The sequence below is a fragment of the Austrofundulus limnaeus genome, unplaced genomic scaffold, assembly GCF_001266775.1.
Source record: "Austrofundulus limnaeus strain Quisiro unplaced genomic scaffold, Austrofundulus_limnaeus-1.0 Scaffold1422, whole genome shotgun sequence".
Classification (NCBI taxonomy): Eukaryota; Metazoa; Chordata; class Actinopteri; order Cyprinodontiformes; family Rivulidae; genus Austrofundulus; species Austrofundulus limnaeus.
In genome coordinates this window covers 34,452-49,473 of record NW_013953824.1, presented here as the reverse complement: position 1 = coordinate 49,473, position 15,022 = coordinate 34,452, and the positions used below count along the sequence as shown (strand labels likewise).

General features: G+C 39.8%; 1 protein-coding gene across 3 annotated transcripts in view; it reads left to right on the top strand.

Annotated features, from left to right (window-relative positions):
• Positions 1–15,022, top strand: part of cxxc5a (CXXC finger protein 5a) — a 20,484-nt gene that overhangs the window by 2,056 nt on the left and 3,406 nt on the right. For all 3 annotated transcript variants that reach the window (XM_014032336.1, XM_014032337.1, XM_014032338.1), the window contains exon 2: positions 8,072–9,071. In XM_014032336.1, coding sequence (XP_013887790.1) covers positions 8,277–9,071 — 795 coding nt within the window. In that variant the 5' untranslated portion in view covers positions 8,072–8,276. The remainder of the gene's footprint in view (positions 1–8,071; positions 9,072–15,022) is intronic.

Below are 15,022 nucleotides of genomic sequence, written 5' to 3'. Positions count from 1 at the left end.
GCCTAATTAGGGGGGAAAGAAGACGCAGCGGGTTCTGGACAAAGGATGGAGCTTTGAATCCAATTATTGCCACCAGACTTTCTCTATGYGTGTATGTGTGTTTGCGCGCGCGCGTCACAGTCGATTGGAGGTTGTGGAGCTCACCAAACAGAGGAAGGATGGAGAGCTGATGCGTCTGCGTCGTTTTCCCAGCTGCTCCGGAGCTAATGATTCACAGCCCATGCAGCACATCAAGGCAGAGACAATGCCCCTCCCGCCTCCGTTAAAAAAAAGGGAAGGCTTTTACCTGGCACCTGCGCATGCACTGACGTCACAACGATGGAAACTTATTCAGGAACGACTCATGCAGGGACCCACGCTCCTTCCTGTCAGTTCCTAAAGCAGGCTCAGAGAAAAGAAGTATCTGACACCTTCTCCCCCCCCTCCCCCCCAAGTTTTGACCCATTTGATGGGCGGTTGTGATCTGTGATTTCAATTAGCAGGACTATTTAGCTCATTATTAATTCAGGAATATGGGCTTACAGGGAGAACGTGTCCTGCAGAGACAAACCTGTTGGGGACTGAGTCAGTATTCCTTGAATATTAAGCAGTTATATCATCTCTGATGGTTATCATCCTCATAAATTTTGGTTTTAAACATAATAAGAACTAAAACAAAAACTCCGCCCTCCCCTCCTGAAAAGGATTAAATCTCCTCTGGCCCTTTGCTTTCCTCCATCACTTATTGATCAAACTGGAATCAATGTCTGAGCTAACCAACTGTTCATCCATCAGTCACAAACTCACATTCATTTGCTTTTTTGTCTTTAACATAAAACATGGGTTTTAAAATATCTGGACTGTGTTAACAAGCCGGTCTTGTTTATAGCTGTAAGCTGGGAGCATCCTCTGAMTGTTCAATGAGTTCTGTTCATACAAGCATCACAGTGACGACACCAGTGGTGGTGACGTTATTGAGAGATGCTCTTTTAAAATTTTATTCTGAAGTAAACAGAGTTGTGCATCCCTGGTTTTGGGGCTCGATACCGTTTGCATCTCGATACACCGCCAACRGTTTGATTTATTCAAGATGCAGGAGGAGAAGTCTTTATGATTCAACACGAGCACCAAAAGTTTGGTGAAACAGAGTTTATTCTRTAGTGTGAAGCTGATACTAAAAAATACGTTAGAACTGGAGAGAGCGTTTGACTTTAAACACAACATAACATGCAAATAAACTAAACAAAAACTACTTAATTAAAAAATGAAATGCAACAAATAGCACTTCTTAATACATGCAGGCAAACTTAGGTGTTGGAAATATCTGTTTGTTTCATATGAATATAATTTGTAAAACAAGTGAACCAGCTACATAATAAGAGCTGGTGAAACTAAACTTAGCACAAAAAGTAAGGAAATGTGTCTTTGGTAGATTATTTCTTTCTTGTAATGCTTCTTGGCAATAAATCTTATACTGTTGTAGAAGCTGTTAATTCCCAGTTTAAATGGTGCCACAGGGATGAGCAGTAGAGCTGAAGATGTGGGTTGTGCACGTTTTCTGCCAGTCAGATGATTTTGCTGTTATTGACCCCTTGTTGTGAGCTTCTGGTACCTSCACATGCTGCCAATCATAAATTTATTGCTATAATATAACAAACACAACTCTCCTTACTTTTTRTACAAAGTATATTTAAATTCTAAAAAGAAGAGCTTTAGTGCATCTTAAATGTTGACGTTTGCAGAGCCACTCTGACTTATCAAACAAAAAAAAAAATTGCGTTAATTAGGATTTCAGTGCAAGAATGAATTAAAGGAGCACTTACAATAAAATCATCTTATGTTGAGTTTTAATTATTTTGGTCATACTATGCACACTTTATATTAAGATCTCACATGATCAGTTTGTGCTTTTAGTATGTGTCAGGGATGACTCTCAGCTACCACACCAAACTTTAACTCAACATCTGTAGAAGTGACGGACTGGAGCAGAGCAGCCATTTTTTTTTTGTTTTGCTGAGGTCAGTTGTTACTTCATTAAAATCCATCTATTCAGGAGATGTTTGATGCAAACTAACACATAATGACACACAGACACAGGCAACAACCTGATCACCCACCTCCTAGCAGTGAGTCTTAAATATGGATGACTTTTTCATGTAAAACTTTATTATTTGAGTTTATTGTCATTATCAGTGTTGAAAAATGAGCCATAAAGATGTTTGATTATTTAAAAAGTTAAAGTGAATTACTTGTATTCTAAGATGTTYAATTTTGTCAATATTAAAGTTATGTTCTGTTGAATCCAACACTGAACAGACGGACTAATATAATATATACCTCCAGCAGCCTGAGCACATCTTGTAACGTTTAAGTCTCTAAATGTAGAAACAAGGACAKTATATAAATATATAAATATCCACACGGAAGGGAATAAAAACTGAGTACTCCCTGCTTAAAAAATAATTTATAAAATTTTACTGAATATCAGTTATTTCATGTTTTCCATCATAAATTTTGGCCATAATCTCAACAACAGCTGCATCTGATCATTTTTTACAGATGAAATAAATGAGATAAATTAAGATTAGAGAATTTAAGGCATAGACCCTGACAGTTTCTCTTGCTGTAGAATGCACACACCCAGTGCAAAAGTACAATTATTTCATAAAGTGTTTTAGCTTGATATTATTCTAATTTTAGGTCTAGGCTCCAGGTTTTATGCAGATTTTTGTTGAATAAAAAAAACACAGTTTGTAAAGGGATTCAGACAAATTTTCATGGCAGAAATATTTGAAATATAAAAAAAAATGTCAAACAAGTTTTTTACGTTGGAGATTTTCTTTTTTGTCAATGTTAAATGTCATTTGGTGGTATTGGAATACAACCCATCCTCTTCAGTTGTACTAAATGAAGCCAAAGCATCTTGTTTATGCGAGCTGCCATGTTGTATTTTTGTAACCAGAGTCTGCGCACAAGAGATGTGGGGCTGGAAGTCCCGCCCACTCTCTCACATCCAGTCAGGGCATCAAATGACCTTAAAAAAAGCACCATGTAACTAAATAGAACTAAACATATTGGAAAAATAATATTTAAACTCGCAGCAGGAGTGTAAAAACTGAGTGAATCAGCAGAAACAATCTTCTTAAATAAATAAATGTAAGGTGTATTTTTGTTTTCACATTCAGTCAAATGTCCTGTTTGCTTTAACAAGGGTTACCTGCTTTTCTGCTCCAACACACCTGATTCACTGAGTGATTTGCCTCTTCATGTCCTGTAAAGCCTKTTATTAATCATTTCATTCAAATCAAGTGTGTTGGAGCAGAGAAACCTCTAAAACATGCAGGACCAGGATTGGACACTTTTTAATTTTGGCTTCCCAGTGTCAGTTAAAATGTATGTTTTGTGGTTGTCGCTAGTTCAACAAAAATAAATCCAGCAGATGCAAAGGTTACCCTACAGCAAAACATTCCAAATTTATAACCAAATTAGACACGTTTTGTTGTATCTTTCCAGCAGGATCAATAGTTTGTTGACTAAATGATGTATTGAGCGTTAAAATGAAAGTAAATATCGTACACTCAAATGCTCTGTCTTGAAAAGGCGACGTTTAAAAAGGAACGTGTCTCCAACGACACGACGACTGTTGTCCTCTCGCAGTCTGGGTTAATTTAAACAAGAACACCAGCAATTATTTATTATTTCTGTTTTCCAGATGCTTTGATTACAGGTTCCCAGCACACACCAGTGCTCTACGATCRCTCGCTGAGCTCTTTGGTCAGTGTGGAAAATGCATCACTCACATTGGACCATATTGATCTGCTGGAACATTTATACTCGGGGTCTTTATCCCTGTCCGCTAATCCTGGGCAACATGTCGTGTGCAGACAGAGTAACACGAAAACAAATCAAATCCGGAGACAAATTTCAAGGGCAAATAATATTCAGGTGTGCAGTTTAAAGCAGCTAATGTTGATTTTTTATCATGTGAAGGCTAATTAGAGGCATTTATCAGGTTAATTCACAAACCTTTTGTAAAATAAATTTTAAAAAGCCTTGATATTAACGTCATTCAGAGGGAACATGATTGAACAGCATGTGTTACCTGCAGAACCACAGCTGGATTCTCTGTTAGCTGCAGCTGCAGGTTAGGAGACGGTTCACTCGAGGACATGCAGCTCCTGCGCAAATGAGGTGAGGGGATCCGAGGTGCCGAGGTGCTGGAAGTGGAGGAGGCTGATTAACCAAAGACTGTATGTCATGTTCAGGGTTTATGATGATGGAAAGAGTGTGACTGATAGGGCAGAGGGACCGATGGTGCATACAGGAGAGGTGAACGACTGTCAGGCTAAAACACTTTAGGGACGCTTGTAGTCAGTTTTTACTCAAAAAGGCCGGTCTAAGCATTAACGTCTGAATGATTATTACAATTACTATTTGTCCTCTATTAGAAAACACACACAAAACACAAAAAAACAAAACCTATTTTAAATATTAACTGTCTCTAAAACTTGTTGGATTTGTGTCACATTTGGATTCAAGATCAATGGATACGGCAATCAAGTTTGTAATATAAGAGCAGATATAGTTAAATCAGTTCTTCCTATTATTTCAGATGTCTCAAATGAAATCATCCTGGGATTTATGCGTCGTTGACTTTCACGTGCCGATATTCACAAATAGATTCATTGTGAATAATTGGCAAACAAAAAAAATGGCTACAACKTGGTTTTACGTATGTTGAGCTAATATTGGGTGTGTTTGTAGCTGAGACTCATAGCATATTTTAACATGCTCATTGAYTGTACAGTCTGTGTTCAAAACTTTGCCAATAACCACAGGAATAAATGTTATTTAGCAAAATATCCCATGAACATTCAGACTGATTTTAATGAAACTCTCATGAATTAATCATTGGTTTTAAACCTGCAATAGATTAGCTTTTGGAGTCAACCCATTTCAAGATGGCCGCCAGAGCTAATTGATCATGACCTACAAAGATATGCTATACATCAGCATTTTACAGATATTGAGCTCAAATTTGGTGTGTAAATCATTTACATCAAGCATGAACAAATCATGTGAGGTATTGCATGAGATWATGTTTAATGTTACTGTTGTGGGTTGAAAAACAGCTAAATCTGTCATTTTTCAATATAAATTGATTTTACTTTAAAACTCAAAGCATTCCTTCAAATAATATTAGGGCTTTAATCATAATAAAATTACTAGAATACAGTTACATTTTAATTATCGACAGCAATGTTGTTTGTCAAATGTATGTTATATTTGACATGTCAAATGTAGCTTAATCTTTTKTTATCATAGTAACCATCATTACTGACCTTTAGGATGTAAAACTATAGTTCGGAACCCATTTCAGTTATCAGAAGTTGCTTAAAAAGTAATTGAGAAGTAGTTTTTTGAAGCCATATAGTATGTCATAGTCTAAAATACTAAATCAAAAAAAAAAATCAGCATTTATATAACTGACCACTATAGAGAAATAACTTTTCAGTCCTAAAACCACAATCCTCATGAACCCTGGTGGTTTCCGGTGTTGTTCTCCCTAAACGGAGCACCAGAGCTGTGTTGCGCAGAGATGCTTTTTGGGAAACCAGACTCTGGTCAGTACTGTCGTGGGAGAAACTGAAACTGAGAAAAAAAAAACAGTGAGGGGTTGCGGAGCTGGCTCTGGTTCTCTGGCGCCACATCCCCTGGAGCTGGTGAGAATGTGGGGGCTGCGCTCTTACCTTTGAAGCTTTACCTCCCACTAATTCTGGCCTTCCAATTTCCACACACGGCAGAGACAACCCCCTCCATCCTCTACCCCTCCCTCCGCCTTTGTTTCCCTTATAAGGACTTGCCCGGCCATTTCCTCGGCTTCTTCTGTGGGAGGTGGTCTGCTTGTTTGTGAGCACGGACAGGTCAGGAGAGTAACAGCATCGTTTTTCTTTTCCCGGCAGTCGCAGGAATCTCATGCTGGATGCATCTCTGTCCATTCAGGAGTTCCCCAACCTGCTTACACGTCCAATAASTCCATGATCAAATTAAAGAGTACGCAACCTGTGTCTTTAAAACTATAAAACAAGACAAGCTCATGTGTGACTAATACAGTTGAATATATACATCAACAGGCTTCACAAGTTACTTTCTGACAGTCTAATCAGTGTCAGATTTGTTTTGTCATGTTCTGATTCACGTTTACTATCAGATAAGTGAAAATATATTTCATAGGTATTCATAAATTAAGCAGTTAAGCACAATTTATCTTCAATTTGGTCATTACACGTTGCCCTTAAAGTGCCCGTGATATCAAATCTTTGTAATTAACATGGAGGCGTTTTTGGAAAGAAAACAGTGATAACATATTACAAAAGAGAATTCAAGTCCCAGAGATGAACAGTTGTTGAGGTATTSGCATGTGAARTAACAGGAAGTGATGTTAAAGGGGAACGTCTGCAGAGCAGTGCTACAATGGCTAACAATACAGAGAAGAATCTGATGTTTCATTGGATTATTTTGAGTCACTATCAGAGAGATGAAGAAAATAATATTGTTTCAATAAACAAAGATCAGAGTTCCTTTACTTAAAGAGTTCCCCTTTGATGTCACTTCCTGTTTCACGTTGGCTAAGCTAAGTTCAAAAGAACATATGCCAGTTATGTGAAAAAATGTGTAAACTGTGTGTTTTAAAGCCAWGTTTCTTAAATATAAAGATGTTTTCTTTGATTTTTTTAATTTTGTATTTGAAGGATAGGCAAGTCGCAGGCACTTTAAAGGAGATGTCAACAAGTTTAATCAAGATATTTTCACAGATGAATTCACAAATAATCAACTTAGATGAGAAATGTTTTAGCAGATACAGTATCTCCCTGTGATCCAACTTATCCAGACCTACAATTCATGCAAACAGATAGGAGGTCATGATCTACAGGTGTTAACAAGAGCTGTGTTTGATCATGTAGGATGTATGGTTTAAAAAGACTTTGCACTGTGGTCTTACATAAAATATAAATTATACATGTGCACTACCAGTGAACATCCTGACCGCACATCTTGTTCACAATGAATATAAAGGTGCATCCAAACTTTTCTTTCGTTGTGACAGTATTTGTTGCTTGAAAAGTGCAAAAGCTCTGATGGGCCTTTGGTAGCAATGCATAGCAAGCACTCTATAGCTTATCTGCATTTATAAAGGGACTTATTGTCCTCCATCAAAACCAATTCATTATTTTTTATTTTTTTATTAAACAGCAGGGATTTGGCTTCCTACCTTGTCATTTCTTTGCCAGCCAATCAGAGAAGTGGCAGGGGAGCCGGTGTTGCTTCATCACTAAAGAGTGTGAAAAATTTGGTTAGTGGATTGATTGGTTAAGAAAAAAAATTATGAAAGCTGTTTTTCTTAGGCTGAATTTTTTTATTGAATAATGGTAGAGTTGGTCAGTGTTTTCAATCTTTGAATCAAACACACACCTAATCAAAGCTTAATTATAATATATATATTATATACRATATATTATTTGAACAACCTGTAAAGTAGATATTTGGTTTTGTATTTATAACTGTTTAACTGATTTACAGGRTTAGAGTTAAAAATCAGACTGTTTGGTTTAAGTTGCTAAATTTTTCTCTCCGATTGCAGATTTTCCAGCACATATGAAAAGAATGTGACAAAGTAAAATTGCACACTGGTAATCCAAAGATGTGACTCCCATAATCTGCACCTTTGGGCAACTTTTTCTCTGTCTCATCTCTTGTCTGCTGTATGATCTGCAGTGTTTGTGTTCGATTCTCACCATTCTGGTAACGTGGGTTTTTGCAGCCATGCATGACAGCTTTTAGACGTAATGCTCTAAAAATATCTGCGCACCTCACTCTTAGCACCAAATTGCAGAGAAACACACTTAGTGATTGGCTGTTAAAAGCAAAGGACACCAAAAAATGGGTAAAATCAGTACAAATTTTAAAATTAGTCATTTCTGAAGCTGGGAAATGGTTATTTGTACAGCGAGTAAGAAACTGTTAACCTGGTTTTGGTTTCAGAGAGGGGATTGTTAATGTGTAATGAATCTCTTCTCTCCCTGTGTTGAAGCTACCTGATAACCCATGGAAGAGCGTGGCTGAGGGCTGAGCTGTAGTGGGGGCAGAAGGCTTCAGTGCCTGTCTGTCGCTGGCTGGCCGGTCCGCTGAGGTGAGGCGCCACTCTCACCGGAGCAAAGAACGGGCCGCAGAAAAGTTCGCCTGACCCTGCCCCCTTTCCACCCTCACTTCCAACCCAGGCACCCACGCTCTGGACCATGTCTAGCGGGCTGTCGGAGGGGGGCCAGACCAAGGACCTGGTGCAGAGCAGCTGCAAACCGGACTCTCCTGTCACAGAGCGCAGGAATCGAAGCGGGATCATCAGCGAGCCCCTCAGTAAGAGCCTTAAGAACTCCCGCACCCTCTCCCAGTACACAGCAGTCTCCTCTGCCACCACCAATGGACACACGGACGGTAGCGCAACAAAGAGCCACTCGGCCAAACCTCAGCCGCCCCCGCCGGCTCAACCTACTGTCTCAACGCTAACAGCAGCCAAGTTGGACCGGACCTTAGAACAAGTTCTGGAGGGACAGAATGGCCTGCTGCACTTTGCCCAGGCAGCAGCACTGTTAAAGCGGGCCGGGATGGAGCACATGCTCCTGCCTGGGGGCATGGGAGTGGGAGTTGGCGGCGGAGATACGGGCTCGGGGGCTAACGACTTGGAGGGCAGGTCTGTCGCGGATGCCGTAGGTGGTCCAGTTGACTTCCCATATGGAGTAGGGGGCGGCTTCCCCTTCAACCCGGGGCTTTTCATCATGACGCCGGCGGGAGTCTTTCTGGCGGACAGCGCGCTTCACATGGCTGGCCTGGCCGAGTACCCAGCGCAGAGCGAGCTGGCCTCTGCCATCAACTCCGGGAAAAAGAAACGGAAACGCTGCGGCATGTGCCCACCGTGCCGGCGGCGGATTAACTGCGAGCAGTGCAGCAGCTGCCGGAACCGAAAAACGGGCCACCAGATCTGCAAGTTTCGCAAATGTGAGGAGCTAAAGAAGAAGCCGTCTGCTGCTCTGGAGGTAAGTGGGTGGTGGTTAAGATGTGACTTAAGCAGAAACAACCTGAATGGTTTTGATTCATGGGATGTGTGTGTGTGTGTGTGTGGGGGGGGTATTATTTATTTCCAGGCACATAGTTCATCTTTATACCGCAGCCAAATAACTATGTTAGTTGTTCTGAAAATGCCTTGAATTTGGCCTCTATCTCTTTAAGAACCTCCTGCCGTTTCTGACACTCCCACTTCAGCACCTCATCACAGTGCTTCACGTCATTTACAACCTTTCGTAGGAGCATTATTTTTGTTGTAAAAAAAAAAGCAGCAGCATTATATAATATCAGTTTTGGTAARTGGCAACTCAGGATACAGTTGAGCTTTAAACAAATTATTCCACATTGAAGAATCAGAGTGAGTACAGAGGCTCTTACAAGACGTTTCAGCTTGGTAATATACCCCCATCCATATAAATGTTTAATTTATTTTATTTTTTATTARGTGTTCTTCCCCTTTAAGAGAATCGGTGGAGTGGGGGTGTTTGGTGGAAGGAAATGACAGGTGGTGAGGAGTGTGGTGGGTACGGCCAGGATAAGCACGCACCATAGGGTCTTTTTAATCTGCCCACCATGACCACACAAGCACCAAGCCTACACATTTCAACCAACTTCAAGTTGTTGCCATAACTCCACTGTATTTTTCTAAATGATCTATTGAATCTGAAATATGACGATTAATCCCAACTTCTTACTTTGCTTGCTTTGGTAAATAAAACAGCATATGWGGCCATAATTGCAAGCCTGTATACAGTATGTTGGTGTCCATGTGTGGGTATGTTTGTGTATGAGTGTGCATATAATGAGGTCCATCTGGCTACAGAGCTGTCATCTGGAGCACCAGGTGTCAGTGTGGCAAACGGACGCCCCTCCCTTTTTTTTTCTTTTTTCGCAGCCACTGTCCTTCTCCTCTGTGACACTCCTGCTCATCGAAATGGGCCTCAACACTTCCCGTCTTACTTCCTGTCTGTTACCTCCGTCGCCCTCGGTGGCCTAACTAACCCCTCCCGGCTGCGGTGGCAGGATGACCAAATCAATTCTCAGCAAATTGTTCGTCTCAGAGGAAACACACTTTTATGGATAACCGTGGCCCCTTTTGCCGTTACATAATAAATTGATGGACTTGTAGCGCCGTGTGAACGAGAAACCAGTGGACGGGCTTTAATTGACACAAACCGGATCTATGCTTCGCACTGCTAATGGCTGTGCTACGATCTTTTTCTGATGTTGATTCAGAATGTCAGCTTGACCTTGTGATTGTGAGCTGAAAGGTTAGTTATCCAGAGTTCGGCCTTCCATACTCTGAAGCCGCTTTGGATTGTGTTTGTTTTGGGAAGAAAAAAAATGCATTTTTTAACTCTTTTTTTATATATTAAATGAAAATTAGCCTGATTTGTTGATCTTTAAAGAGGTTTTTCATTCTAAAATTGTCTGAACAAAGCTGCCACATATATTAATTTAATTAATTGATGGAAACAGATGATTTATCAGAATAAATTTAGATTTATCCGATCATTTGACCATTGCTCCAAAGTCCAAACATAATGCTCTGCAGCAAATCAAATCCTTGTTTTCTTTTCTCCTCCACTTAACCTCTCTGAGCAGGTTTTCTTGAGGCTGTTTAGTCACAACACCTTGAGTTCTCTTCAGAAATGAGTGCGTGGAAACGCTCTGACTCATACTGTTAAACACCGCCAAGGGTTCTCCTGCTGATTCTTTTTCTTTTTTTTGTGCTAGTTATGTTTTTCAAAAAGTTCACAAGCTCTTTTTCCTCTGACCACACTTTTCCTCTAAGATGATGACTCACCACCATCCTAACAGGTTCTAACAGCCCATCCGGCAGGTATTAATCCAATTTATTAGCCTCTTTTATTTGATGCAGAACAAAACTGTGACCCTTTATTGTTCTCATGAGAGCAAAACATCATTTAACTTTTTTTGATTGATAATCACAAGGAGCTCCTCACTGCATCAGTTAGAATTAAAACAAACATTCATCACTTCTTCAGTCTTGATATATTGAATTTATTCACGTATAATACRATCTTGAGCACAAAACAATCATTGTTTGAGCTTAAAAAGCATAAAACATCTAATCATCATATATGAAGACACCGCTCATTTCAGACAGACWTCAGGATTTCTCAGTCTTTGCRGTGGGCCCTCTGATGGAGACACACTGCGTGTTTTGCTGCAGAGCTGCTGAGGACGAGCAGCAGAAGTTCTGTGTGTCACTGAAAAAAACAATCCGCTCCCAGACCAGAGCAGAAGCCGGTTTTTAATTTAATTAACAAGATGGATTTATCAGAACAAATCTTTTTGACATTGCTGCGCTTAGCAAAAAAAAATAAAGAAATAAAACAATTTTTATCCTCCTCTCACTCCGATGAGTAAACAATACTGTTTATAGGCTTACGCGACTTACGGAGGGAAGGGGGAATATTTGAGTTTTATACAAGGAAATATTGAAACCTATTGTGGATGTACATTTAAAAAGTCAGTCAAAATTTTGTGAATAACATGTGTGTGCACACACACTTTATGGATGATTTTTAGAGTAAAATTTCTAGTATTGTACATAAATAAATACAGTAATTACCTCGGAGGGGAAAGCTCATATTAGCTGTGAGTTTAAGACATTTTATGCTCAGCTAAGTGATTTTCTTCCCATTTTTAAAGCCTTTTTGTGTCAGATGTCTTTTTAGCAAACTTGTAGTATTGATTTCTGCAGAAAAGTTTTCCTTGAAGGTCATGTCTGTTTCAGTGATGCGCAGCAGGACAGCGCAGCATCGCAGTAAACTCTGATCAATCTCGCTGAAGGTCTTGTATGATTAAAAAGAGGCGTTAGATTTGCCTTTTCATCAGTCCTATAGAGAGTTTTCCCTGAGAGTTTTTTGCAGTTTTCCAGATCTGAAGTTTGCCTCCACTGTTACTGCTAAATGATATTTCTTAATTATAGAAACTAAATAAAAAAATGACTATCTGGTAACACTTTGATATGTTTTAGGACCTTTGCTTGCCATGTGGGCTTCAGTTATTGAAGATGCTTAGAAAACTGGAGCCTATGGGTATTGTTGGAGTAAAGTTTGATGAGTTAATGTGTTTATCAAGCTTTGACATCTGAATCACTTGGCCTTATAAGTCTGATTCCACACAAATCGAATTCCCCAGCAAGTCAATTAGAGTAATCTCTGAAAYCTTATATCACTATTATTTATCCTTTTTTCACCATTTCTCTACCAACTCCTCCATTCTGGGTCACGAGGAGGTGGTGTCACTGGTCTGTGAGGCAAAAACATTGAGTAAGGTTCTATATTTCTAAGTACAGTATACATAAAACAAGTAAATGTCACATTTAAACATTCACTCATATTTGTCCCCTCAAATAAAGAAATCTAATAAGTTCCTACAGAAAGGACAAAGCCATCACAAGGTAACACTGCATGTGAAAAAAACCAATTGGTGACTGTGGGAAGGAAAATGTAATGTTGTCAGGATAGATAAACATAACACTGCAAAATATCAAATTGTTATTGTTTGTAGCATTTATTTATTTATTTATTTATTTATTTATTTATTTATTTATTTATTTATTTATTTATTGTGTTGTATTCAGCAGCTAGCTGTAGCATTTTCATTTTAACCTGGGATGAAAAAACATGGAAAAGAATAACGTTGTCACTGAAACGATCTGCACTTTAAGGTTTACAGAATAACATTTGTTTGAACGTGAAATATTTCAGCTTGAAATTGTTTTAAAATGATCCACTTTGACCTTTGTTCTGCTCAGACTAACAGTTCAGCTTCTGAATTTGGTCCAAATCTCAGTTTCATCAAACTGAGGTTGTTCAAAATGCTATCTACAGCAGGTAAGATATTGTTTATAAGCTATCCCCCCTAAAAAAAAAAACGTTTTTGATGATATTGTACACTAGAGTAAATTCTGATTCACAATTTTTTCTTATTCTAAGGCTAAACTAATTTCAACCAACATTTTTGTTTTAGTGTTTTTTACCAGCTTCAAGTTAATGAGATAATTTGTCCTTTTTAAAGTAATTTATCAAATTGTTCAGTTTTGTCAGCTTGTTATCAGTAGTTCAGCAGAAACAGGAAAAACAGGTTTGATTTTAATTTCTGATGTCATCAATATGACAGTCAACTTTTCAAACGTTTCTTTTGATTCTAACATTTAACCTTTGTTTTAAAGTTTGTATTTGTAAATAGTTACGCAGCTGAAAAAAATGAATTGCAAATAAATGAATCCCCAAATGTGATCAAAGGTTTTTCCATCATGGGAATGCAATATAGAGATCTGCAACCYGATCCTCTGCATCAATCCTTTATTTTTACAGAGCTGTGACAGAGGCAAAAACATTTCAATTTCCTCCCATTTTTGCTGCGTTACGCACTCATAAATTCACCATTAACTGTCTAAAAGCAGCCTCGAAAGGCGCTGTTATTAAGTCAACAGCTCTTGTTCAGCAGGTGATTAGATCAGAGAATACAGCCGCCCGGACCGCGCCRCCAGCCGGCGTGATGTCATCAGTGTGAGCTAAATGTCAGGAGGTGAGATTCATGGTGTCGTGTCTGAGCGGTAAAATCAGCAGGAAAACAAAAACCTGGAGAAAATAGTAGTAATTGTTTTTGAATATTAACATTTTAGCGATTTTCTGAGAGTTGTTGCTTCTTTTTTTCGTCAACGGCTTTAATGCATATTCAGGGCGACGTGGGCACCACCTGTGCCAGAGCTGAAGATCTCCTGGCTCCGTGAATCCCACTGAGCTGCAGCGAGGCTCAGCTGCAGCTCAGACAGCCCGAGTGTCATATTCCCCTCCAATCAAAGATGGCACGGTACATCCCAGTCTGCTGTGACGATTATTCACAGCGTGCTTTGCTCAAAGAGGGCATGATCTCCTGTTTGAAATATGTCTCGCGGTCACTCCTCATGGATAGCTTGGACTGCTTTCTTTTTTTTTCTTTTGGGGGATGTGTGCTCAAGGTGACGAGTGAGGAAAACTAGGAGGAAATATCTCACCTGAGATTTCCTGCATTTGCATTAAAAGGTTGTTTTCTTCCCCCACTTCTCGTGTGTTTGTTCCAGCCTGGCAGCGTATACGTATACACAAGTGCAGTCCAGCAGCAGCAGCGGCAGCGGCGTGCTTATTTTAAGGGTGTTGACGGTTACCACTGAAAGCTCGTGGCAGCTCAAAGAAGAGCGTAAAATTGGCAAGTGAGGGGGAGTTAGCATGCTGAGGCCTTTGCCACCTCATAGCTCACTGGCTGAAGATGTCTGGATTTATTCTGGGAACGCTGCGTTTGAGAGAAATAAGTGCGAAGGCAGTTCCTTTCTGCTCCATATGCGAAGCCCCTCCAGGGGTGTCAGGCTCCGCAGTGGCGCTCGGCGCAGGAAAAGAGTTGAAAGTTGTACCCTGACTCTTTTTTTTTTATAAATCGGATTGTCACAACACTTTGAGGTTCTAACGTACAGGTGTGTGGCTGATATTTAAACACATCATAGGATGAGCTCATCTGCTTTTTCAGTACTTTTAGAAGTGTTTTTGTCATCATGAGCGTGGCGTTTTCCTTGGGGACCCACTTCACCAGCATCAGACGCTGATTTGGGAGTGCTGTGTTCCCTGTCCTGCTGAACACCAGACAGTCGGGACAGCAGAGACTCATAGAAACTGACAGACATGCCGACTGACGCTGAGACACATGGATGTGTGGGCAAGTCGCTGGGCAGGCGTTGGTGGGGGGACATGTTGGACTGGACAGGGAGGGTGTTAAGGGAGACAAGAAGAGGGAGACAGAGGTGTCATTGTAGACTGACGTTTGCATGAAGGTATAAAACCTAAAGAAATGCAGTGATTTTAATTATTAGACTGATTATTAAAGGCAATTTGACCTTTTTTTTATTATTCCT